Source organism: Schistocerca cancellata, chromosome 9, assembly GCF_023864275.1.
Source record: "Schistocerca cancellata isolate TAMUIC-IGC-003103 chromosome 9, iqSchCanc2.1, whole genome shotgun sequence".
NCBI lineage: Eukaryota > Metazoa > Arthropoda > Insecta > Orthoptera > Acrididae > Schistocerca > Schistocerca cancellata.
This window is the reverse complement of record NC_064634.1, coordinates 185,417,108-185,445,019: the sequence shown is the minus strand read 5'-3', so window position 1 is coordinate 185,445,019 and position 27,912 is coordinate 185,417,108. Positions and strand designations below refer to the sequence as shown.

At 41.5% G+C, this 27,912-nt stretch overlaps 1 protein-coding gene across 1 annotated transcript in view; it reads left to right on the top strand.

Moving 5' to 3' along the window:
- LOC126101007 (alpha-tocopherol transfer protein-like) overlaps window positions 1-27,373 on the top strand; it is a 53,162-nt gene extending 25,789 nt beyond the window's left edge. Inside the window, exons 4-7 of the mRNA XM_049911673.1 lie at window positions 9-267; window positions 11,606-11,716; window positions 23,057-23,159; window positions 27,114-27,373. Of these exons, the coding sequence (XP_049767630.1) occupies window positions 9-267; window positions 11,606-11,716; window positions 23,057-23,159; window positions 27,114-27,265 (625 nt within the window). The 3' untranslated portion in view covers window positions 27,266-27,373. The remainder of the gene's footprint in view (window positions 1-8; window positions 268-11,605; window positions 11,717-23,056; window positions 23,160-27,113) is intronic.
- Window positions 27,374-27,912: the final 539 nt, after the last annotated feature.

Below are 27,912 nucleotides of genomic sequence, written 5' to 3'. Positions count from 1 at the left end.
AATGTCAGGGTAGTGGTGGAGCTGCCTCGGAGATCGCCAGAGGGCCGCCGCGTTATCATCTGGAGGCCCCGCCTCCTGGCCCCTGGATCTCTGTCAGCGGAGGACGTCAGCAGGGTGAACTTCATGAACGCCGATGCGACGCTGCACGAGGACGACGCGACCGTCATCTGCGGGGAGGTCACCATTCAGGATTTCCAGGGTACCACCATGGCCCATTTCCTCTCCTGGACGCCTTGGCAGATGAAGCGTATCACCACTTGCTTCCAGGTACTTTTCGCGCTATTTGCTAATCTAGAACACAATACGAAAATACTAAACAGGTTAACTGCAAGCTCGATGACCCCCATGCACGCTGTTGGTTGGCGTCTGGTTCCTTCGCGATTCACACTGTTGGTCTGTCACACTGCAACATCCTTTATAGTGTGTAGCACTATTGTACTACAGCATAATGATGGAATCATGATTTTTTTTTACCCGTTAGTCTTCTGAGTACTTTCATTTGCTGGACGTATTCCAATCTCTGTCTTACTTTACAGTTTTTACCCCCTACTGCTCCCTCTAGTACGATGGAAGTTATTCCCTGATGTCTTAACAGATGTCTTGTCATCCTCCCCTCTTTTTGCCAGTGTTTTCCATATATTGTCCGATTCTGCGCAGAACCTCCTCATTCCTTACTTCATCACTCCACTAATTTTCAACATTCTTCTGTAGCACCATATTTCAAATATTTCGATTCTCTTCTGTTCCAGTTTTCCCCAGTCCGTGTTTCACTACCGTTCAATGCTGTACTCCAAATGTACTTTCTCAGGAATTTCTTGTTCTAATTAAGGCCTATGTTTGAAACTAGCAGACTTCTATTGGCCTAGAATTCCCTATTGTCCGGTGCTAGCCTGCTTGTTATGTCCTCTTTGTTCGTCCGTCACAGGTTATTTTGCTGCCTGGGTGCAGAATGTCTTAACTTCATGTAGTTCGCGATTACCAGTTCTGATGTCAAGTTTCTCGGTATTCTCATTTTTGCTATTTCTCATTACTTTCGTCTTTCTTCGATTTACTCTCACTTAATACTCTGTTCTCATTAGACTATTCGTTCCATTGAATAGATCCCGTAATTCTTATTTATTTTGACTGAGGATAGCAATGTCGTCAGCGAATCTTATCGCCGATATCCCTTCACTCTGAATCCCACTCTTGAACCCTTCTTTTATTTCCGTCATTGCGTCTTCCTTGTATAGACTGAATAGTAGGGACGAAAGACTACATCCCTGTCTTATACTATTTTTAATCCAGCACTTTGTTCCTTCTAGTCCAGTCTTATTATTCGCTCTTGGTTCTTTTACATACTGTACATTATCCGTCTTTCTTATAACTTACCCCTATTTTTCTCAGAATTTCGAATACCTTGCACTATTTTACATTGTCGAAAGCTTCTTTCAGGACAACAAATCCTATGAACGTCTCTTAATTTTTCTTCAGTCTGCTTCCATTATCAATTGCAACCTCAGAACTGCCCCTTTGCCACCTTTCCTTTCCTAAAGATAGACTGATGGCCATTTAACTGATCGTTAACTTTCTTTTCCAGTCTTCTGTAGACTGATCTTGTCGGCAACTTGGATGCATGATTGTTAAGCTGATTGTGCGATAACTCTCGCCCTTGTTGCCTCTTTCTATCATCGGAATTGCATGGGTAATGCTTTCCCACAACTCTGATGCTATATCGCCAGCCTCATACATTCTAAACACTAACGCGAATTGTCGTTTTGTTATCACTTCCCCCATGACTTTAGATATTCCAGTGGAATGTTACCTGTATCCTCTACCTTATTTGATCTTAAGTCTTCTAAAGCTCTTTTAAATTCTGTTTCGATCCCCTATCTCTTCTTACCGAGTCCTATTTCTTCATCTATCACGCCATCAGACAAGTCCCCCCCCCCCCCCTTTCTTTCCACCTATTCGCTCTTTCCGCTGCATTTAACTGTGGAACTGCCATTGCACTCTTAATGTTACCGTCATTGCTTTTTATTTCATCGAAGGTTGTTTTGACTTGCCGGCCGGAGTGGCCGAGCGGTTGAAGGCGCTGCAGTCCGGAACCGCGGGGCTGCTACGGTCGCAGGTTCGAATCCTGCCTCGGGCATGGATGTATGTGATGTCCTTAGGTTAGTTAGGTTTAAGTAGTTCTAAGTTCTAGGGGACTTATGACCACAGCAGTTGAGTCCCATAGTGCTCAGAGCCAACCATTTTTTGTTTTGACTTCTTTTTATGCTGACTCAGTCCTTCCGACAATCATTTCTTTTTCAATTTCATCACATTTTTTCATGCAGCCATTTCGCCTTAGCTTTCTTGCATTTTCTATTTATTTTTATATCCATGAATTTCTTTGAACGTTTTGGTATTTCCTTCTTCCCTTGCTCAACTGAAGTATTTCTTCCGTGACCCACAGCTTCCTCGCAGGTTCTTTTCTTGCACATGTGTTTTTCTTTCCAACTTTCGTGATTTCTCTTTTTAGAGATGTCGATTCCTCGACAACTGTATTGCCCACCGAGCTATTCCTTATTCCAGTATCTACACCCTCAGATAATTTCAGGCCATTCTCTTCAGTCTTTATTATTTCCGTATGTGATATCTCTTCAGCCTACCCTTCATCATTACTCAAATGTGGTCTGAGTCTATATCTGCTTCTGGGTACGCCTTACAATCGAATACCTGGTTTCGGAATCTTTGCCTGATCATGATGTACTCTAACTGAAAAATCTTCCCGAATCTCCCATCCTTTTCCGAGTATACTTCCTCCTCTTGTGATTCTTGAACAGAGTATTCGCTATTAGTAGTTGAAGTTTATTACAGAACTCAACTAATCTCTCCCCTCTCTCATTCCTATTACCAAGACCATATTGTCCTATAACCCTTTCTTCCACTCTTTCTCCAATAACAGCATTCAAGTCGCCCATGACTATTAGACTTTCATCTCCCTTTACGCACTGTTATTACCAATCCAATATCCTCATATATTTTCTCTGTCTCTTTATCTTCTGCTTGCGATATCGGTATGTATACCTGAAATATCGTTGTCGGTGTTGGTCTGCCATCGATTCTGACAAGAACAATCCTATTACTGAACTGTTCGCTGTAACACACTCTCTGCCCTGCCAACCTATTCGTAACAAATCCTACTCCCGTTATACCATTTTCTGCTGCTGTTGATATTACCCTTTACTCATCTGACCAAAAATTCTTGTCTTTTTTAGATTTCACTTCACTGAACCCTACCATACCTATAAACAGCCTCAGCATTTTCCTTTTTAGATTTTCTGGCTCCCTAGCATCTTAAGACTTCTGACATTACACACCCCCACCCATAGAACGTTATCCTTTCGCTGGTGGCTCGATTTTTTTCTCATGGGCAGCTCCACCTTGGTAGCCCCCTTCTGAAGATCCGAATGGGATCTAGTCCGCAACATTTTGCCAATGATGAGATCATCATGACAGTTTTTCAACTACAGGTGACATGTCCTGTGCATACACTCTATCTGTCTTTGACGCTGTTGTAACTGCGACCGGGACGGTCGCGAGGTAGCAATGACGGAAAGCGCGGCAGGACCCGCTCAGAGGCCCGCGAACAACAACACAACGGGAGAGGACGGACACGACCAACGAAGGACAGAACGAACAAGAAGAAGATCGAACAACGGAGTCACAAGGAAACAAACACATCCACAGAACAAGGATGTAAAGTGTCTAACGTAAGGCGAGGTGTCAGCCGACGTACGGGTGACTAAACTGGCAGGCTGAGCGAGAGGCAGGCGCTTACGTACGCTATCAGGGGCGCCGCTATTGGCCGCCGCAACCACGTGTTCCACTGTGGCGCCCCCACACTAAAAGCGGGCCAGGAGGCGCGCGCCGCCACAGCTTACGGCGCGATGGTGCAGAGACCTCCATGGGTCTTCGACGTCCATGACGTCTGGCGCGGATTCAAATTGCTGGTCCTTCCACCTTTTAGAGGCAGTTTCCCACCCCAAGGGCAAGAGAGTGCGCTGAAGCTCTGTCCTCTCCTCCACCCTCTTTGACAAGGCCATTGGCGGAATGGAGGTGACTTCTTATGCCGTAAGTCTTTTGCCACCATTGCTCATGATCATTGTCCAGAATTTAAGCATTGGCGGGTTTCGAGCCCAGGACTGAGGACAATTTGATTACTAGTCAGAGGCGCTATCCGTATGCCACAGGTCTCATACGGTAAATTATTTCGTTGGTGAAAAAGATCATCATTCGGATCTCCAAGCAGAAACTACTAAAAAGGAAATTGTCATCAGGAAAACAATGTTCTATATGTTAGGGCATGGAATACTGGATCTTTTAATCACGTAGATAACACAGAGAATTATGAAAGTGAATACTTCTAGGTTGAAGCTAGATATAGCCCTAATTATTGATGTGAGATGGCAGAAAGAAGAGGTCTTCTGGTCAAGTGAGCGAAGAGTCCTTCTTTTTCGTGGCCTTTCTACTGTATCTTCAAGGAGCTGGCACTTTAGTTAGTGTTAGAGGGTGGCTGGATGTCTTTCCTAGCAGCACCATCCACCACCCGCCCCCCTTTCCAGGAATCGATTTCGTGTACTCCATCTGTCTGCGTCTACTGTTATCCATTTGCCGAAATGTTTGCGAATGGTTGTAACTCAGCAGGGATGTGGCTACCTACCAGAGGATTCTGGTGAGATGTGGGAAAGCGCCTAAAAGCCACATCCATGCTGGCTGACACACCGACACTCATAGTTAATCTGCTTGGAGGATTCGATTCATGGCCAGCGCGTCTCCCTGGATCTCAGAAGTGACGTGCTAACAGGAGCGGCTATTCAGGTGGATAGGTGAGTAAAGGGTTATAAACACAAAATAAAATACGAAATGCGCGAGTAGTAATGAGTAAGAGAATAGGAATGCTGGCCAGCTACTATGAACGCTGTTGTGAACACAACGTCGTAGTCAATGTGGACACAAAGTTAACGCCCACCACAACCGCAAGCATTTATATGCCTAATAGATTCGCAGATGAAAGATTTGAAAAAGTATGATGAGATAAAGAAATCATTCCATCTGGTTAAAGGAGACAAAAATTTTATTTGATGGTAGTATTATTGGTAATGGCAACTTTGGTGCACTTTGTTAACACTGAATTTTATGGACTCCTCGTTTACATTTATGATTAAATCAGGTTCCCCCTCCACTCCCCCATGATGTCGTCAAGTTTCAACAGCCTTTTCTCCTCTCCAGACAATCACAGTGTAGTTTTAAATTGAGCCTTCCCAATAATTAGAACGTAGTTTCAACAAACAAATAAATAAAATAAATTTTACAAAAACCAACTAGTCCAGTTGTGTTTTGCACCTGACGCCCCCTCCCCTCCTCTACAGAAGTCACAGTGATGTATTAAAATGATTTGTAAAAATGTCATACTAAAACGACAACCAGTCAGAAAGGGTCATGCCTAAAAGTATCCGAATTATCTGAATTGCTTCCTTTTTTTATTTCGAGCAATTTTCGAAACTTATCACTCACGAAGCCAGATATAGGGTGTAAATTGCAGTTTTTTAACCATGCTCAAAAGTATTTGAGCTCTCTACATTTTTGGTGCTGTGATCATCCAAAACAATACTTATATGGTGTAACTTGCAGTGTTTCTGGCTGTGCTTGAACATATCCAAATTCTTTGAACTTTTATTGCACTATACGAGTATACAGCCAAAACATTATCCAATGGGTGGAAATTACAGTAATAAAACGTGTTTTACATGGTGCTCAAAAATATTCGAATTTTTTGCTTCATGTATATGCTGAAACTGTGTAAAGCAGCACTTGCATGCGTGTAAAGTACGAATGCAGCCTCAAATTATTCGTTTTCCGCATCATTGTTCTACGATGTTTGTCAGGTGTCACATGGCAGACAGGCATAGGTAAGACTGACTGAGCATTTTGCTTATCCCTACAAGTCTTGTTTTATGTGACTTCCAGTCAGTGTAATATGACACACATGCGCACTGAACATTTCCAAGACTGAATTTTCTGACTGAGCAATTTGCTTGTTCCAACAAGCCTCCCATCTAGTCATCTAAACATGACATAGTACATGCCACATTGCAGAACACACATCGGCATTTCGGCTTAAGGTGTGCTTGTCGACGAGATCAAGCAGTTTTATTACATCAAAAACTCGTCTGATATCAGGCACTTAGACATTACAGTGACGCCTTCAAATTAATTTTTTTTTGCACATCGATGATGGTTGTCAAGTATCGTTTTTCTTTTCACGTCCAAAATGTGTGCAAAAATACATCAGCAACTCAAAAAATGCTATGTTTACATCAAATTGGTATCTAAAGTATGAGTGCAGACTCTGAAGGAAGTACCCCAATATTATTTTCATGCCTTAACACATGTGGCCTGCTAAACTGACAGGTAAATTTATTATTGAATATGAGAACAAATGTAAAACATACTCTCCATGTACACGTGTCGGTCAAATTTAAGTCTAAAATACGATTTTGAAGTCTAAAGTAATTACCCCAATGCTATTTCCATTCTTGGATAATTACATGTAACAGGTCAAAAAGGCAGTTGATATTACAGGTTGGGCTTAAAAGTTCAATTTTGGAAAACTAACCTGACCAGACTTATAACAACAGAAAATATATTCCAACTAAATGCTACGTTAAACAGGCAAGAATACAAACCAATAGGCAGTCTGAACTAATATCAGATACTGGAAGAATGACATTAATTACTTGATTAGGGCTTACTCATGCTGTAAGTCACAATACGTCCTAAAATTAAATATTTCCAGATAATAAATCCCTTACTCAAAAACCACCCAATTCTAACTTAAATCGTACCAAAAACTAATGGATGGTGACGCGACACCATATAACATTTTAAATTAAAAATCTAATACGGACCTAGCATGTATGCTCAGAAGCACGTGACACGGAAATGACCTTCCTCCATGTCAAAAATACCCAATAACCTTAGTTACGTTGTTTAACTACGTTATTTTACTAAATGTATCAAACATATCTAAATATGTGAGTTAACAAGAATTGCGCTCTCAATATATGGCCGAAAGAGCCAGCCTACAGGAATTGTGAAACGAACCCTGCCGTCCGGTACCACGTGCCACAAAGGGCGCAGATTCACCACGAGATGGGGAGATTCACAGGCGTCTATTGTCTATTGAGGCCTAAACGCTGCAGTGTGCGAGTGAGACAGACTAGAAACTACGTCATAGGGAAACCCAGTAGAAGGCTTTTGTGGCCAAAGTAGCAGTGTTAAATATGACGGACGTAAGATCGGCCATAAATGGAAACATTTATGAGAACTATGTAATTCTGTAGCTATTCAGGGAATGAAGCGACTGTAATTTTAATCTGCCATCCTCCAAAAGATTTTCATGGTGCTCCCAATAAAACTTGAATATTGATCATATGTATAATAGTTTAGGATTTGCTGTTAAAGTGAATTAACGAATTTTGTAACAACGACCTGAATGCTAAAATCTGAACGCTTTGGTCGATCTTAACGATCGACATTTCATATAGAAGCGCATCATTAAAATGACAAATGTTCTAAATATCAACTCTGTGCTTTATTTGTTTAAAAGATGTAGTAAATTTAAATTATCAGTATTTTCAGTTAAGCATCAGATCATCATTTCCCCCACACAAAACACATTGAACGATGACAGCATGACATCTTACTGAATCATTAGGTAACAGAATATTTGTTGTAAAGTTTAGTGCATGATAGTTACTTCTGTTCTTTATTTATTTATCAGAAAGCACATTGGACCAAGGCTACTGGCCGTAACATTCAAAGTTAAGAAGGAAATTGTATTGGTTTTATGTAAAAAAAATTAACAATGGATATTATTGCTACTTCATTTAAAACGTGGAAGTGGTCAATCTTTCATTATTTAAATATGTTAAAACGTAAAATAATGTAGAATAAGCTGTAGCCAATCAAATGGACGGCTTCAGGAAAGTGAACTGCCCTAGTCAGTTGAGCGGGGACATTCCTCGCGGGAAACGCGCCCGGGGACAGGCAGAGGGACAGTTCGGATGGAGACACCAAAGGGTACAGTTCGAATGCAGACGCGAAAGCGGACGGTCGGTTCCTAGGCAGCTAGGAAGTTAAACGACTTAGAAACTTTCGCGTTGTGTGGTATCGCGGGACTTGGCCTCTGAGCGGTGAGCAGCCGCGCGCCCGGTGTGAACTCTTACTTTTCGCGTAGTTAACGAGGTGGAGTGTTGACTTTTAACTAACGATGAGATTGTGAATGATCCAACTGTGTCAAATTGATATGCGCTCGAGTGTAACAGTAACTCTAAGTACTACCACTTTCGCTACTAGTTTGCTTTCTGGATAAACATTATTCAAACCAAATCGCAACTGTGAGGCCTACACCATTTATGGGCCGTTAAGTTAGTTCCCGATATTATTATTACTGTTATAATACGAGGGCAGTTCAATAAGTAATGCAACACATTTTTTTCTGAAACAAGGGTTGTTTTATTCAGCATTGAAATACACCAGGTTATTCTCCAATCTTTTAGCTACACAACACTATTTTTCAACGTAATCTCCATTCAATGCTACGGCCTTACGCCACCTTGAAATGAGGGCCTGTATGCCTGCACGGTACCATTCCACTGGTCGATGTCGGAGCCAACGTCGTACTGCATCAATAACTTCTTCATCATCCGCGTAGTGCCTCCCACTGATTGCGTCCTTCATTGGGCCAAACATATGGAAATCCGACGGTGCGAGATCGGGGCTGTAGGGTGCATGAGGAAGAACAGTCCACTGAAGTTTTGTGAGCTCCTCTCGGGTGCGAAGACTTGTGTGAGGTCTTGCGTTGTCATGAAGAAGGAGAAGTTCGTTCAGATTTTTGTGCCTACTAACACGCTGAAGTCGTTTCTTCAATTTCTGAAGAGTAGCACAATACACTTCAGAGTTGATCGTTTGACCATGGGGAAGGACATCGAACAGAATAACCCCTTCAGCGTCCCAGAAGACTATAACCATGACTTTACCGGCTGAGGGTATGGCTTTAAACTTTTTCTTGGTAGGGGAGTGGGTGTGGCGCCACTCCATTGATTGCCGTTTTGTTTCAGGTTCGAAGTGATGAACCCATGTTTCATCGCCTGTAACAATCTTTGACAAGAAATTGTCACCCTCAGCCACATGACGAGCAAGCAATTGCACACAGATGGTTCTCCTTTGCTCTTTGTGGTGTTCGGTTAGACAACGAGGGACCCAGCGGGAACAAACGTTTGAATATCCCAACTGGTGAACAATTGTCACAGCACTACCAACAGAGATGTCAAGTTGAGCACTGAGTTGTTTGATGGTGATCCGTCGATCATCTCGAACGAGTGTGTTCGCACGCTCCGCCATTGCAGGAGGCACAGCTGTGCACGGCCGGCCCGCACGCGGGAGATCAGACAGTCTTGCTTGACCTTGCGGCGATGATGACACACGCTTTGCCCAACGACTCACCGTGCTTTTGTCCACTGCCAGATCACAGTAGACATTCTGCAAGCGCCTATGAATATCTGAGATGCCCTGGTTTTCCGCCAAAAGAAACTCGATCACTGCCGGTTGTTTGCAACGCACATCCGTTACAGACGCTATTTTAACAGCTCCGTACAGCGCTGCCACCTGTCGGAAGTCAATGAAACTATACGAGACGAAGAGGGAATGTTTGAAAATATTCCACAAGAAATTTTCGGTTTTTTCAACCAAAATTGGCCGAGAAAAAAAATGTGTTGCATTACTTATTGAACTGCCCTCGTATGTTATGTTAACTTTGTATTTCACAAACTTACCATCAGCCAGACAATTTAAATAGAGCGTCAAAAGTGTCTAATTTAGGGCGTGTAATGCGACACGTGTGGTTCAAGCCCTAGACGAGTTTGAGCGAAGACATTTCGACGAAGAGGAACCACATGTGAGCGCGAGCATCTTTGGGATGTTAGCTCGCAAACATTACCCTATAATTACATACCGTTAATTATTCTATGGAGGCGGAGCAATTAAATACACGCGAATCTCACATTATTGTAACTGCATTTTTTTTATTATTATGCCTAGTGCTAAAGAATGTAACATGCTGATATATTTCCTCGCTTCCTCTACAAACGTTTCTACATTTTTCTTATTCACCTTTTTCTGCATTCGCTTAGTTCTGTGTTATTAGATCAGGTGGCAGATTTCAATTATTTCTGCTTGTGTCCTATCCTCTAGAACGCCCTCTGCGATAAACAGTTTCTGAAACTCTCTTTCAATTTGTAGTCATTAGTAGCCTGCATTTCTCATCAGGATGTAAGTTTGGAAAACTGTTTCTTTAGTCCGAAACTGTTCATTCTGAGAACATAAATTTCATTGCTTGGTGAAAATGTTGGATACTTGTGAAGTATGTTGTTATATTTACTACGATTTCCGTTCATTCTGATTACATTTCTGTAGGTTGGAAATAATGTATTTCTTGTTTTCTGTTCTACCTATTAAGTTTACTATTTACATTAGTGACTAAGGTTTCCAGTGTGTACAATTCTTCATTCCTAATGAGTGTTGTAGCTTCTTAGGTCTCTATTTATCGGTACTGAATTACCATTATATGTATTCTCCTTCTTTTAGAAGTGCTGTATTTATGAGCTTCACTATTTACGTTTTTGAAATTAACTGCTTTCAGCTGTGTGTGAACTTTATAGGAATACGACCAGTCTTGTGATTAAAAATCGCATCTTCAGGTGTAGATATGTCATCAATATTTAAGCCCTGACAAGCAGTTGTCTATTGTTAAATGTCGTTGAATAATTTGGAAAAGTAAAACAACGCAAATGAATTTAAGTTTGATGCATATTCCCTTTTCTGGTACAAGACTGATGGACGCTGTCTAGGGCTTAAAATATTTTGCTTGAATATCTAACGCTTGAAATTGTTTTGATTAGCAATATTTATTCACTCTCTTGGCTTCCCGCAAATGAGAAATAATTTCTCCATTACAACCAAATCCTTAATCTATTTACTTTCTTGAATTTCTTCTTTTCTTGTAATACTATTAAAACTACATATTGACACTGGTGATATTTTATCAGTTAGTAGGCATCACATAATATTTGTTTATTTTATGACTAGCATATTCTTTCTTTCTGCTCACTCCTCAACTATACCTAACTACACGGCAATAAGCTGTTAAGCTGCACTTATCTTTAGGTTTATCTCTTGGTTTCAACAGAAAGTGCAGTTTCAAGCCTCTAGTGCTTATGGTACCTACAGTGTAAAAGATTAATCAATTTAAAGCACGAAGTATGCCAATTTCAAGCTCAGTTTCAGTCTTCACGTAACGAAAGGTGGGCAAAACGAACCGAGCCCAAACCATTTCATACACCTAAAGACAGGCAACCCAACTTACATCATCAGCACCTGGGGCAGTTTGCCTTTCTTAAGGTGCATGAAATATTTTCTGGGCCAGTTTTACCTTGCCCACTCCGCAGTATAGCAAATTAGACTGCAGTGGTACTTCAGACTATTCATATTCTTTCTTTTTTTGTTCTTTTCTTTACAGGATGGTTACCCGCTGAGACCGAAAGGATTCCATATGATTAATGTTCCATCGGGCTTCGAGAAACTCTTCTCCTTATTTGAACAGTTTTTCAAGGAGAAGATACGGAAAAGGGTATGTACATAGGAAATCGTTCCATTTACTCCTGAATGATAACGATAGTTGTACGCAACTTCAGTACATGAAAAACACAAATAAACATGTTTCACGTCTCAGCTTCCATTTCAGAACTAACAAGTCAGAAATCTATGTACAGCCTGATAAAAGCAGACATGTAATTGTATTTTAATATATTGACCTTCCTTCATTGCCCGAACGCCACCGAAAGGATATTTTTCGGGGACATTTTGTGAATATTTCAGTATAAGAGACCATCGTTCCCTAGTGGTTCGTTACAGATAAATTGCACTTCGTTTTGTTTTTAAAGTCATTTCATGACTAATGTGCCTGTAAAGTACTCTGGAGGAAAGTTAGTTCTCAAGTGAACTCTGAAAGTATAGACTACAGCATATTATAAATATTTATTGGCGTAAAAATGTCGGATAATCTTTAGGGAAAAAGAAAACAAATAAAATCGGGACCAGTTGTAGATAGTATAGCTACTGTAGTAAAAAGTGGGTGACATTCAGACTAAAATATCAGATATTGGAGTTACAGTTACTGGAATATTCATAAACACAAAGTTTTTCACAGCTAGTCGAATGGAGGAACATAGAATTTTTCTGCTTAATATCCACGATGAATCTTTTATTCTGCAGTAACGTTTATGCTGCTGTAAAAGCTTCCTCTTCATTACATACATCAGCTGTACCCTCAATTAAACTCGAACCAAGATCTTGCACAGTTTAAATTTTTTGAGAAGTTTGCACTCTGTTCATCAGTGTTGCGTACGCACTGGATACCAAATTTAGGCTGTTACTGAGATATTCTTCGTTCGACAAGAACTTACGGTTCACAACTTTACGCCCTGGTGCTACAGAGAGGACACTTCAAAACATTTAGCAGAACAAACATTTTAGTTGGTTGTTCAGGGCGAAATAAAAATCTCATGGTGATTGAAGGCGAATAGAATAGTGAAAAAAGAAAAGAAGACAGCTTTATCGGAGTATGTGGATATAGGAAAAGAGGGTGAACCTGGAAACATTTCAGCTGAGTCCTAAAATCACACAAGTAGTGAACGCTGGAAAATCCAAAAGTGTATGGACTATTTCGCCTCGGTAGCCTAATGGTTTGGATTCAAATGCTGAACTGTGAAACAAACTTTAATGCAATTACAGACTTCGTAGATCAGCTGCTAATGATGAAATATAGTTAAAATCAAAATAATCAAGAAACCTAGATAGCCTTCTAGGGATTAAACATCAACAAATTAAAAATTTCTAAATGATATTTTCGATCATTGATTGTAATTTTGATTATGATGTCCACTGTTTCAATTTTGGCTTAGGGATCATTTTCGTGTGCAAAGCATCCAAAGTTGACATCGTAATAGCGGAGGCAGTGAGCATAATTAAAATCAAATGGAAAAAATTTCATGATTTAGAAAAATCAAATTAAAAATTATTTACCTGCATTCGTTATTTCAGAAGCAGTGAGCGACTGGAAGGTTAAGCAAGGCTGATTGTGATACGCGACTGGAGGAAAAATGGAAGTTAATTAAAAAAATTAAAGCCAAAGAAACGACTTAGGTAGTCTATCAGAGGAAGTTCGCTGTCGGAAAATATAGCAACAGCAAAAAATTAGTAACGTAAAGCAGTAAAATTTCAGGAATACATTGGTTTTTAGTGATTAACGTTGCAAAATCACGCGTTAATGCAAGAGTTAGATAAGCCGTTACAAGCGTGAAATGCAGGTGCATTAATAACCGGTGAAATCGACAGAATGCTCAGTGCAAGCAGGCAGACGTTGATGTATTGTGTTGTACAGATGCCGGGTGTTGCTTTGTGGGGTGGAGCTCCATGCCTGTTGCACTTGGTCGGTGAATACAGGGACTGTTAACACTATTTGCGAATGCCGCTGGAGCTATCGTCTGATGACTGGTGACAGATCTGGTGATCGAGGAGGCCATGGCAACATGTCGACACGCTATAGAGCATTTGGGTTACAACAGCGGTATGTGGAGCAGCGTTATCCTGTTGGAAAACCACCTTGGAATGCTGTTCATGAACGGCAGCACTACAACTCCAATCACCAGACTGACGCACACATTTGCAGTCAGCGTGCGTGGAATAACCACAAGAGTGCTCTTGCTGTCATACGAAATCACATCCAAGACCAGGGGCGGGCAAACGTTGCACCCGGCTCGTGAGCGCACAGCGCTGCACGTGTGCTGCTCGCGTGCAATCGTCGAATGGGGCAGTGGCGACAGCCGGCAGGTTGCGGCAGTGTAGTGCAAGGCTAAGCCGCGGACGTTGATCCGAAGCGACCACTACGTAGTGAACGTTGTATTTCAAGAACCGGAAAATGCAGAGTGAATCAAGGAAACGGAGACGTGGAGATTTGCTATCTTTTAAAAAGTAATGGGAGAATCATTTTTTCTTTGTGCAAAGACGTGACAATTCGAAATGTTTAATATGTGGCAGTATTCTCGTTGGCCAGCGGAAGTTTAGTATTGAAGGCCATTATAATAAATTTCACAAGGACGAGTACAATTTATTGTCGGATTCTGAGCGGATGGGGAAATTGACTGAGCTTAAGAAGAGCGACCTGACGATATTAGATGCATCTGTCCTAGTTGCCGTTGTCACGAGAGATCTGCGACTTTCTCCCGTCATGTCTCTCATCTAACTGATTTAACATTTTATGGAGCACTGTTTTCAATTTTTCAGGACGACAACAATAATAGCCCAGCGGTACGTGCAAGCTATAAAGTTGCGCTTAATATAGTGAGAGCTGGAAAACCATTTGCTGAATTAATAAGCCTCGGTTAAGAGCAAACATAAGTGATGAAAATTAACGTAACTGTTTGCGTTTGTCTGTATGCAGAAATTTTGTTCCAGATATTAAACGTATTGTAAACTCCACCTGTGATAATTAAATAAAACGTATCGTAGTTAATAGGTACTCTTTCAAACCATGATTTATTTCAAGCACTCCTGCTAACCTTATTCCATCATTCAATAAAGCAAGCTAGAAAAACAAAACGCATTACAGAGGAAGGAGTGGACAGAAGGTATGGTGGGGAGGGGAGGTAAGCGGGTGGCCAGCTTGCCCCTGTGTGCACGCAGAACACCTGATAACTGCACGCGTGCAAGTGCACCGCACACGTGCAGGACTCCTGCCCGCCCCTGTCCTAGACCATACCTTCTGGTGCAGGTGCAGTGTGTCTAGCAGGCAAACAGGTTGGTTACAGGCCCTCAACTGTCCTCCCACCCAACGCACGGCCATCGCAGGCCCCTATGTAGAATTAACTTCATCAGAAAACAAATCAGACCAACTTTCCCTCCAAATAGCTCTCGCTTGACATCACTGAAGTCGAAAATGGTTGGGAATTTTGGGCAGTTGAGTGTGCGCTACAGGGAGTCTGGCTTCGAGCTGTCCTCGAAGTAATCGATTTGCAACTGTTCCTTGTATCATTGCGGTGCCAAATGCTTCTCAGACTGTGGTCACAGATGCAGTACGATGCACGAGATTCATACGCCGAAGATTATCGTCCTCCCTCTCGGTAGTGCCACGTGGCCGTCCGGAACCCGGTCTCCTTGCGACAGTGCATTCCCGTGACCACCGCCGCCAGCAGTCATGTACAGTGGCAACATTCGTGCCAAGTCTTTCTGTAACGTCTAGAAGGAACACCCCGCTTCTCGTAGGCCTTTTACTGTAACGGAACATATTAAAGGCTTTACTGTACCGAAGTATGCGATACCCTCCAAATTCAACCAGTTTAACGAGTATTTATGATTATAGCAAAGGTATTGTGTATGTTAACAATGATTGCATAACATGTCTCCATAAACAGTCAACCCATTAAATTATACTGAATAACTGACCCACACAAAAGTTAATATCACTTGATCACTGATACGGCAAATGTCATCATGTAAAAACACTAAGTTCATCTTAAATAATTAATATGAAGTACGAAAAATAGTGGACAACTTAGGTATTTTGGATCTCCTTAAATAAAAATCACCCAGTGAAACCTATTTGTTCACTAGGAGCGTTTTCACTCAGTATTCGCGTAAGCAATCCTATTTTAGACGAAAACCAATGTAATTCTTAATAATTCATGTTATTTACTTATTTATGCAAATTAGAGAAGTCAATTGACAAACTTCTAAAAAACGGCCTTTTTGTAACAAAGAATTATTCTGTCAAGTCAACAAATCTGTCTGTCATTTTAATAACATGTTAAATTATGTCACTCGATGCTAATTAATAACTTTTCTGCACAAATTATGATAACAGATGTACATGTGACTTATAAACTATATCTCTTTTCAGTAGTTCTTTGACAATGTTATAAATAGGAGCAGCAAGAAGGGTCGAGAGGCAGTCGGAATGTCACTTTGGTAAAGTGTGTTTGTGTGTTATTGTTTGAGGTGGATAAACAATGCAAAGAACATGTAACGGAAGTACTACTTTGTGTTGAGTCATGGTCTTTGGTGGACAGTGGAATTAAGATGGCCACCAGAGTAATAAATATTTGAAGTTTACATATTTGTTGGTTTCGCTCATTCTTTATCATCAAAAGCACATAAAAAACACGGGACCTCATGTTTTTAACCCAGGACAACCAGATGTAGAGCCAGCATCAGCATCGAGAGACAGCAGCGATCCAACAAGTAGCAGCGATTACCACAACACAATGCATTTTAATGGCGCCAACCTAACATCAAGTGTTAACAAGCTCCGTAAATGGGAGTGAAATAGTGCGATTATAGCAATTAGCAATATCTACGACCAGGCGACCATTACATTACACAACTTCGGTAAAACTCAGTGAGGTTTTGATAATGGCATCTTTGTCATCTTAAAAGCATTCTTGCGAACATCAAGCCACCTATTCAATGTCAAAAGCAACTAAGCCTCACGACCGTTGCAGTGTGTATTTAAAGCAAACATGATAAGCATTCTCATAGCGGCGCTACTAGCGCGCCGGCCGCGGTGGCCGAGCGGTTCTACGCGCTTCAGTCTGGAAACACGCGACCGCTACGGTCGCAGGTTCGAATCCTGCCTCGGGCATGGATGTATGTGATGTCCTTAGGTTAGTTAGGTTTAGGTAGTTCTAAGTTCAAGGGGACTGATGACCTCCGCTGTTAAGTCCCATAGTGCTCAGAGCCATTTGAACTTTTTTTCCTGCTAGCGCCACTATTACGTGACTGGCGGGAAATTTGAACAGATACTATCTTTTAGTTAAAGAAACACTCCTACCGACTTCTTTTATGTCGCACAACTCTTTCTTGGTGTTGCGACTTTTCTTCAATGAGTGTATTTCAGCATATAGATGAGATAAAGGAAAGTAAAAAGTGCAAAACTCTATAGGAACTTCTACGGCTGAAAACGAAAAACAAAACCAGTCCTGTTAGCGGAATAATCTTCTGAAGGGAGACGTCGTAGCCCTGTACTGTATTTTGATTTTGGGAGAATAATGGCAGACATTGGAACGAAGCAATTTAAGCTTTAATGTTCCTCCGGCAATGAAGTTATGCGATCGAAAATGGATATTTCATTTTACAGTTAACTGTGAACTATTCTGAAACTTCTTCTCAAATGAAAGCTGTGCGCTGGACAATGCCTGGGACACGAGAAGGCTATCAAGACAGAGCTCACAACCCGCCCTCACATCTTTATGTCTTCCAGTATCTGTCTCCTACTTTCCAAACGTCACAGATCACACGCATGCCTAGCACTCCTGGTTGATAGGATAGGTTCTCCGTTCGAATGCTGGTCCGGATAGTTTTGATCTGCCATAAGGTTTCAGATCCTTAGATACTGAGCACTGGCTTATATTAGGAAAGGATGGGGAGGAAAAACTATTAGGGCCATTTTAAGGGACCGATCCAGCTATTTTTCTTAAGCCATTTAGGGAAACCACGAAAAAGCTAAATGTCTGGAGGGGGATTTTAGCTGTGCGAATCCAGAGTATCACTGCGACAGCTTCCTTAGTGATTGTTTAGATTAAACAAGGTGACAAGTTTTGGTGACACAGCTCTGCATATACCAGTGTAAACGAGAAATGAATTATTTAGAATAATTACTCAGATTGTGTTGAAATAAATGAAAAAGAATATGCGGAATAAAATGTAAGGAAAATGGTTACCCTCACAGTGTCTAATATGAGAGTGTAACATGAAGAGCTTTTTTTAGTTTACCAGCTAGTTAGTTTGGTCGCCCATATACCATTTACACAATGATGACGGCGTACTGAATAACATGTGCTAGACAAAGAAGGAAAATAAATATATGAGCTGTCGCAGAACTTACTTTATGCTTATCACATTTCTCTGTAGTAAACAGTGGCAGGAACTAAAATTATACCTGACTCCCAGAGATCATTTCTGAAATAGGGATCGTTCCTTTGGCTGTCCACAGTCCAAGATTTTTCAGCAATTTGATATTTCACACAATTATGCCTGGAACTTCTTCAATAGCAATCATTACTGCTACTCACTACATAAGCTCCCTGACTAGTTTTGAAATCGGATTACATGCAAATTTAAGTCAGAAATAGGCTGCGAATTTACGTAATAACGCGATCTGATTGCAATATTAAGAAAGCATGACCTATAACAGATACTTGCTTCACGCAACGTAATTACAGGGTGGCAATTATTGAGCTATATGAAATAAAATGGTCATAACTTCTGAACGGTTTGCGTTAGGACGTTCAAACTGCACGGTTCAACGCGGGGCATGATGGGAATTAGTATACACATGCATGGTTTGGTTTATCAACGAAGTCTACTTTCATTTGGATGGGATCGTCAATCAGCAAAATTGGAGCATTTGGGGGACTGAGAATCCACCTTTCGCAATAGAGAAGATTCTTCACCCTCAAAGGGTTTGTGGTGTGCAATGTCCAGTCACGGAATAATCGGTGTGATATTCCTTGATGGCACGGTGACTACCGAACGGTACATGAACGTTTTGGGAGATGAGTTCATTCCCATTATTCAAAGTAACTCTGATTTGGACAAGATATGGTTCATGTAAGCTGCAGCTCGACCCCACCGAAGCAGGTGAGCGTTTCACGTCTTGGACGAGCACTTTGGGGATCGCATTCTTGTTCTGTGGTACTCAGAGGACACTGGCATGGGCATCGATTGGCCGCCATATAATCCGGATCTGCACTGTAGATCGAAGACCACCCTTTTCACAAAGACACAAAAGTAACACAATAACATGGAAAATACTCGAGAACGATTGCGTGAAAATCTCCACTTCAAACCTAGCAATACGAACTAGGCAAATAGGCACGTATCTGAACGAGATTTGAGAGTGAATGTGCTCAAATTGCCGGCCGAAGTGGCCGTGCGGTTAAAGGCGCTGCAGTCTGGAACCGCAAGACCGCTACGGTCGCAGGTTCGAATCCTGCCTCGGGCATGGATGTTTGTGACGTCCTTAGGTTAGTTAGGTTTAACTAGTTCTAAGTTCTAGGGGACTAATGACCTCAGAAGTTGAGTCCCATAGTGCTCAGAGCCATTTGAACCATTTTTTGTGCTCAAATTCTTCACAACCACACCGCATCATGCCATACCGTAGCATCCCATACGCTATAACCGAATGCCACCACACCTGACTAGACCCCAACTCACTTTTTACCTTTCAAATACATTCACCTGCGCTCGCAACGAGGCGCGCTCAGTTCTGATTGGCTTGTGGAACCGGAAAATCAGAGAGTGCCTCCTGACCAACTTACTGAACATGTCAATGAAAGTTATGCTTGCGAAAATTGATGGCTCGGTACAGAAAGTATCTTCGCAGTATAATGGGAGTTAACAACAAGCGAAATAATTTAATAGTGAAAGTAATAAACATGACTGGCAACTTTCAGCTAGAGTGAGCAATCTACTTTAATTACCTTTCCATAAAATTTTTTGCAAAAGTGAACAATGACAACCTTGTAAAGTACATGAAGTCAACATAAATGCGCGTTAGAATATCAATCATGTCATTTAATTTTTGTATGTATTTTTTGTAATACACGATGATGAAGTATCAGAAGTCGAACGGCTCTGATTTATTTTTCCAGGCTGTTTTTACCACATAGCGTCTGTCTTCACGAATCTCTTTTCTCTTGTTTGTAGGTTCTCTTTGCAGTGGTACGGTGACTGAGTAACTTGTCTTGTCTTTGGCTTTGCTTTGCTGGGCGTGGAAATCTAATTTACTCTTTGACAGATGTTCTACATTTGTAGTTGTGATTAACTACAGTTTATGTAACATAATGAATGGGTGGAGAACTGTAGGGCCCCCCTAGACAGGTCAGGCGTGCACTACACACCGGAAGCAGCTACTAGGGTAGCAGAGTACGTGTGGCGTGCACACGGGGGTTTTTTAGGTTAGAGGGACCCCCCCTTGGGCGAAACGATAAAATACCTGACGGCTTACCAGAGAGGACATTATCATCGTTGATAAAGAACGTCCGTCCTCAGAGACCAAAAACAGGAAAAGTTAACGTAATATTGGTAAACTGCAGGAGTATCCAGGGCAAGGTTCCTGAATTAGTATCTCTTATTGAAGGAAATAGTGCGCATATAGTATTAGGAACGGAAAGTTGGTTAAAACCGGAAGTGAACAGTAACGAAATCCTAGACACAGAATGGAATATATACCGCAAGGATAGGATAAACGCCAATGGTGGAGGAGTATTTATAGCAGTAAAGAATTCAATAATATCCAGTGAAGTTATTAGCGAATGCGAATGTGAAATAATCTGGGTTAAGCTAAGTATCAAAGGTGGGTCAGATATGATAGTCGGATGCTTCTATAGACCACCTGCATCAGCAACCGTAGTAGTTGAGCGCCTCAGAGAGAACCTGCAGAACGTCGTGAAGAAGTTTCGTGATCATACTATTGTAATAGGGGGAGACTTCAATCTACCAGGTATAGAATGGGACAGTCACACAATCAGAACTGGAGCCAGGGACAGAGACTCTTGTGACATTATCCTGACTGCCTTGTCCGAGAATTACTTCGAGCAGATAGTTAGAGAACCAACTCGTGAAGCTAACGTTTTAGACCTCATAGCAACAAATAGACCGGAACTTTTCGACTCCGTGAATGTAGAAGAGGGTATCAGTGATCATAAGTCAGTGGTTGCATCAATGACTACAAGTGTAATAAGAAATGCCAAGAAAGGAAGGAAAATATATTTGCTTAACAAGAGTGATAGGGCACAAATCGCAGAATATCTGAGTGACCACCATCAAACGTTCATTTCTGAGGAAGAGGATGTGGAACAAAAATGGAAAAAATTCAGAAACATCGTCCAGTACGCCTTAGATAAGTTCGTACCGACTAAGGTCCAAAGCGAGGGGAAAGATCCACCGTGGTATAACAATCATGTACGAAAGGTACTACGGAAACAAAGAAAGCTTCATCATAGGTTTAAGAGTAGTCGAATCATAGCTGATAAGGAAAAGCTGAACGAAGCGAAAAAGAGCGTAAAGAGAGCAATGAGAGAAGCATTCAACGAATTCGAACATAAAACATTGGCAAACAATCTAAACAAGAACCCTAAAAAGTTTTGGTCATATGTAAAATCGGTAAGCGGATCTAAATCCCCTATTCAGTCACTCGTTGACCACGATGGCACCGAAACAGAGGACGACCGAAGAAAGGCAGAAATACTGAATTCAGTGTTCCGAAACTGTTTCACTGCGGAAAATCGTAACACGGTCCCTGACTTCAGCCGTCGCACGGACGCCAAAATGGAAAATATTGAAATAAACGATATCGGAATTGAAAAACAACTGCTATCACTTAGTAGCGGAAAAGCATCCGGACCAGACGAGATATCCTTAAGATTCTACAGTGATTATGCTAAAGAACTTGCCCCCTTTCTATCAGCAATTAATCGTAGATCGCTAGAAGAACGTAAAGTACCTAGCGACTGGAAGAAAGCGCAGGTCGTTCCCATTTTCAAGAAGGGTCATAAATCAGATGCGAATAATTATAGGCCTATTTCGCTTACGTCAATCTGTTGTAGAATAATGGAACATGTTTTGTGTTCTCGTATTATGACGTTCTTAGATAATACAAATCTCCTTCATCATAACCAACATGGATTCCGCAAACAGAGATCATGTGAAACTCAGCTCGCCCTATTTGCCCAAGAAATTCACAGTGCCGTAGACACTGGCGAGCAGATTGATGCCGTATTCCTGGACTTCAGGAAGGCATTTGATACAGTTCCGCACTTACGTTTAGTGAAAAAAATACGAGCTTACGGAATATCGGACCAGGTTTGTGATTGGATTCAGGATTTCCTAGAAGAAAGAACACAACATGTCATTCTTAACGGTTCAAAATCTGCAGATGTAGAGGTAATTTCGGGAGTACCGCAAGGAAGCGTGATAGGACCTTTATTGTTTACAATATACATAAATGACTTAGTTGACAACATCGGTAGCTCCGTGAGGCTATTTGCAGATGACACGGTTGTCTACAAGAAAGTAGCAACATCAGAAGACTCGTACGTACTCCAGGAAGACCTGCAGAGGATTAATGCATGGTGCGACAGCTGGTAGCTTTCCCTAAACGTAGATAAATGTAATATAATGCGCATACATAGGGGCAGAAATCCATTCCAGTACGATTATGCCATAGGTGGTAAATCATTGGAAGCGGTAACGACCGTAAAATACTTAGGAGTTACTATCCGGAGCGATCTGAAGTGGAATGATCACATAAAACAAATAGTGGGAAAAGCAGGCGCCAGGTTGAGATTCATAGGAAGAATTCTAAGAAAATGTGACTCATCGACGAAAGAAGTAGCTTACAAAACGCTTGTTCGTCCGATTCTTGAGTATTGCTCATCAGTATGGGACCCTTACCAGGTTGGATTAATAGAAGAGATAGACATGATCCAGCGAAAAGCAGCGCGATTCGTCATGGGGACATTTAGTCAGCGCGAGAGCGTTACGGAGATGCTGAACAAGCTCCAGTGGCGGACACTTCAAGAAAGGCGTTACGCAATACGGAGAGGTTTATTATCGAAATTACGAGAGAGCACATTCCGGGAAGAGATGGGCAACATATTACTACCGCCCACATATATCTCGCGTAATGATCACAACGAAAAGATCCGAGAAATTAGAGCAAATACGGAGACTTACAAGCAGTCGTTCTTCCCACGCACAATTCGTGAATGGAACAGGGAAGGGGGGATCAGATAGTGGTACAATAAGTACCCTCCGCCACACACCGTAAGGTGGCTCGCGGAGTATAGATGTAGATGTAGATGTAGATGTAGACAGATATCTTAATTGACTATTTGTTGGTTGACTTTTGTAGATCTTTGTCCACGCCAATCTGGAGTCTCTCCACAAACATGTGCCGAAGGAAATACTGCCGGAGGAATATGGAGGAGACGCCGGACCGATCGACAACATACAAAGTAAGTAGCTGGCTTTCCATACGATAAACATTTCCTCTGCTGCAGTCATTTGAAGAAGACTCTGCTTTATTTTTATTACCCAAACAAACTTATGTGCATCACTCCCTGCGTACCAACTTTGACATTTTATTTATTGTTTTTTCATTGACATTCCGAAATCATGATAGGAAGGAGGGCAGAGTGCAATTTATCTTAAGATTATTCATCCTGGAACCAGTTAAGGGCTGCGACTCTGTTGGGAAGTATACAAGACTATAAATGTTTCAAACTTCACTCACTTACAGAACAAAAAGGTAGTTCCATTCGAGGCATTCAGGCAGTACACACACCCAAAGAAATTGTGCCCATTGGAAAGGTGGACAGTAGACGAAAGTTAACGTCCAGACATCCACTGTTGACACTTCGGTTTTACATGTACCTTTACAAAGGAAAATCCGTAAATACTCTCCCAGTTTACTTGCCGTATCACCGCAGACATGGCCGATTTAGATATTAGTGTGAGTGGCATTGAGAAACATTTGAAATCGTTAAAACTGAGCAAAGCTTCAGGTTCCGATGGAATCGCTATAAGATTCTGTGCAGAATACGCTTCTGAATTGGCCTCACTTTTAACTAAAGTATACCGTGAATCCATCGATCCAAAACGGTTGCCCAGTAGTTCGAAGGGAGGACCTTTCTACAAGAAAACTAGTAGAAGTACCTTTCACAATTGTAAAATTATTTTCCAATATCTTTCACATCAGTCTGTTGTAGAATCTTAGACGTATCATGAGCTAAAACATAATGATGTTTCTCGAACGGGAAGACCTCCTCCGTGTTAACCAGTATGGATTACCGTAACTGAGATCACTTGAAATTCAACTTACGCTTTTCCCGGATGACATTTCGAACGGTACTGATCAAGGCAGTCAGGTAAATGCAGTGTTTCTTGACTTCCGAAAAACATTTAACTCACTAATAGATTTGCCCTTATTAACTAAAGTACAATCATACTGGGTCTCACACAAAATTTGTTACTTAATTAAGCACTTTTTCGTAAGGAGGGTGCAAAATGTTATTCTGGATAGACAGTCAAAAAGTAGAAGTAATTCCAGGCGTGCGCGGTGTAGCCGCACGGTCTACGGTGCCTTGTCACGGTCCGCGCGGCTCCCCCCGTCGGAGGTTCGAGTCCTCCCTGGGGCACGGGCGTGTGTGTCGACCTTAGCGTAAGTTAGTTTAAGTTAGATTAAGTAGTGTGTAATTTTAGAGGCCGATGACCTCAGCAGTTTGGTCCGATAAGACCTTACCACAAATTTCCAAAATTCCAGGCGTGATCCAGAGAAGAATGTTGGAAACTTTGTTGTTCATGTTGTACATTAATTAACTTGTAGACAATATTAATAGCGATACCAAACTTTGCAAATGATGCAATTATCTTCAATGAATTACTGCCAGGAGAAGGCTTCACAAATATTCGGACAGTTTTCGATGAGATTTCAAAGCGATGCAGAGAGCAGCAACTTACTTGAAACGCTCAGAAATGTGATATTTTGCACTTACAAAAACGGAAGAGTTATAGTAGCCTTAGATTTATGTATCAACTGATCAATATTGGTACAACTCGTTGACACCAGTACTTGGGAGAAAAAATTCGTAGAGACACTAAATGAAACTGTGACGTAGGCTCAGCTGAAGGTAAAGCAGGCGGAGTCTACAAAAGAGATTGCTTTCTAGAGACTTGTGAAACCCATCCTTGAATGTTGCTCAAGTGTATGTGTGGTGTGCGTACTGTAAGACCTTCAGTACACACACCATCAGATTATTTGACTTGTCACTCTAACGAAGTAGGCGAGTGTCAGCAATATGTCTCGTGGTGTTATCGTGGCGTGTTTATCTTCTGCCGTTAGGTCAGACGATGGAAATCCCACTTGCACGCTTAGAGTAGCAGATTGACGGTGACCAACTTTAAACAGAACTTGATTAATTTTCGCACACATTTATTAAAATAATAACAAGCATAAAAATTACTTAACTTCGTTCTGGATGCTATTTACAATTGACAATCTGAAGTTCCTTTGGTATTGGTACCTTAATCTTATTCTCACATATATCTCTGATACTTGACAAAAGTGTCTATACATTTATCTGCATGGCTATGTACAGGAATATGGTAATCTTATTAGGTGCAGACTGAAACTTGACTTTAGACTGGTACAGACAAATGTAGAACTCGTACAGACTGGTACAGACTAATGCAGACTGGTACAGACTAATGCAGACTGGTACAGACTGGTGCAGACAAATGCAGACTGGTACAAACTGTTGCAGACTGGTACAGACTGTTGCAGGCAAATGCAGACTGACTAACGTTTGTTTGACCCATGTGAAAGCGTTACTAGGATGAAAAATCTGAACTGGCCGACGCTTGAAGATACCAACTATACCGTAAAAGACGACTTACGAAATTTGTAGAAATAATATAAAATGTTGTTGTTGTTGCTGTGGTCTTCAGTCCAGAGATTGGTTTGATGCAGCTCTCCATGCTACTCTATCCTGTGCAAGCTTCTTCATCTCCCAGTACCTACTGCAACCTAAATCCTTCTGAATCTGCTTAGTGTATTCATCTCTTGGTCTCCCTCTACGATTTTTGCCCTCCACGCTGCCCTCCAATACTAAACTGGTGATTCCTTGATGCCCCAGAACATGTCCTACCAACTGATCCCTTCTTCTAGTCAAGGTGTGCCACAAATTTCTCTTCTCCCTAATTCCATTCAATACCTCCTCATTAGTTACGTGATCTACCCATCTAATCTTCAGCATTCTTCTGTAGCACCACATTTCGAAATCTCCTATTCTCTTCTTGTCAAAACTATTTATCGTCCACGTTTCACTTCCATAGATGGCCACACTCCGTACGAATACTTTCAGAAACGACTTCCTGTCACTTAAATCTATACTCGATGTTAACAAATTTCTTTTCTTCAGAAACGCTTTCCTTGCCATTACCAGTCTAATATCCTCTCTACTTCGACCATCACCAGTTATTTTGCTCCCGAAATAGCAAAACTCATTTACTGCTTTAAGCGTCTCATTTTCTAATCTAATTCCCGTAGCATCACCCAATTTAATTCTACTAATTCCATTATTCTCGTTTTGCTTTTGTTGATGTTCATCTTATATGCTCCTTTCAAGACACTGTCCATTCCGTTCAGCTGCTCTTCCAGGTCCTTTTCTGTCTGTGATAGAATTACAATGTCATCGGCGAACCCAAAGGTTTTTATCTCTTCTCCATGGATTTTAATTCCTGCACCAAATTTTTCTTTTGTTTCCTTTACTGCTTGCTCAGTATACAGATTGAATAACATTGGGGATAGGCTCACTCCCTTCCCAACCACTGCTTCCCTTTCATGCCCCTCGACTCTTATAACTGCCATCTGGTTTCTGTACAAATTGTAAATAGCCTTTCGCTCCCTGAATTTTACCCCTGCCGCCTTCAGAATTTGAAAGAGAGTATTCCAGTCAACATTGTCAAAAGCTTTCTCTAAGTCTACAAATGCTAGACACGTATGTTTGCCTTTCCTTAATCTATTTTCTAAGATAAGTCGTAGGGTCATTATTGCCTCACGTGTTCCAACATTTCTACGGAATCCAAAGTGTTCTTCCCCGAGGTCGGCTCTTACCAGTTTTTCCATTCGTCTGTAAAGAATTCGTGTTAGTATTTTGCAGCAGTGGCTTATTAAAATATAAAATAAGGAATCTAAAACTAGACTGTTGATCTTATATAACGCTCCCGTAGTGATTGCCAAGAGAAGATTAGCATAATTACAAAGGCATTCAAGCAATCGCTTTACCCTATTTCTGGCTGGGGAATGCAAATAACAGATAAATAAAAAAAATTAAAAATTTTGCAAGCAAACGTTTTATTCCTCGTCCTCACTGAACCACACTGGTGCTAAAGGCGGCTCCCCTTTGCAGGTGAGTGGAGAAGCCGCATCGAGAGGAACGCAGCCTTCTTCAAGGAGGACGACAAGTACGGAGTGGACGAGTCGAAGCGACCCGGGAGGCCCAAGACGCAGACCGACCTGTTTGGTGTCGAGGGATCCTTCCGGCAGCTAGCCGTAGACTGACGGAACGAGATGGGCGCTTCCTGTATCTATGTCCCACCGTCGACGCTCCGCTATTGCTTGAGGAACAGCATGTGGTATATTTCCGGGTTTCTGTCAATGTATCTCTTACGAAACTGTAACACAAAACCTATCGAAAATACAAACTTTCCTAAACTCATTGCTGTTCTCATTCCATTACCTGTTGTGTGTTATCATATAAGTGTGTTTCCTTATGTCCATTTGGAAATCGCTTGTACACTACTGGCCATTAAAATTGCTACACCAAGAAGGAATGCAGATGATAAACGGGTATTCATTGGACAAATATATTATACTAGAACTGAGATGTGATTATATTTTCACGCAATTTGGGTCTATAGATCCTAAGATATCAGTACCCAGAACAACCACCTCTGGCCACAATAAGGGCCTTGATATGCCTGGGCATTGAGTCAAACAGAGCTTGGATGGCTTGTACAGGTACAGCAGCCCGTGCAGCTTCTACATGATACCACAGTTCATCAAGAGTAGTGACTAGCGTGTTCTGACGAGCCAGTTGCTCGGCCACCACTGACAAGACGCTTTCAATTGGTGAGAGGTCTGGAGAATGTGCTGGCCAGGGCAACAGTCGAACATCTTATGTATCCAGAAAGGCCCGTACAGGAACT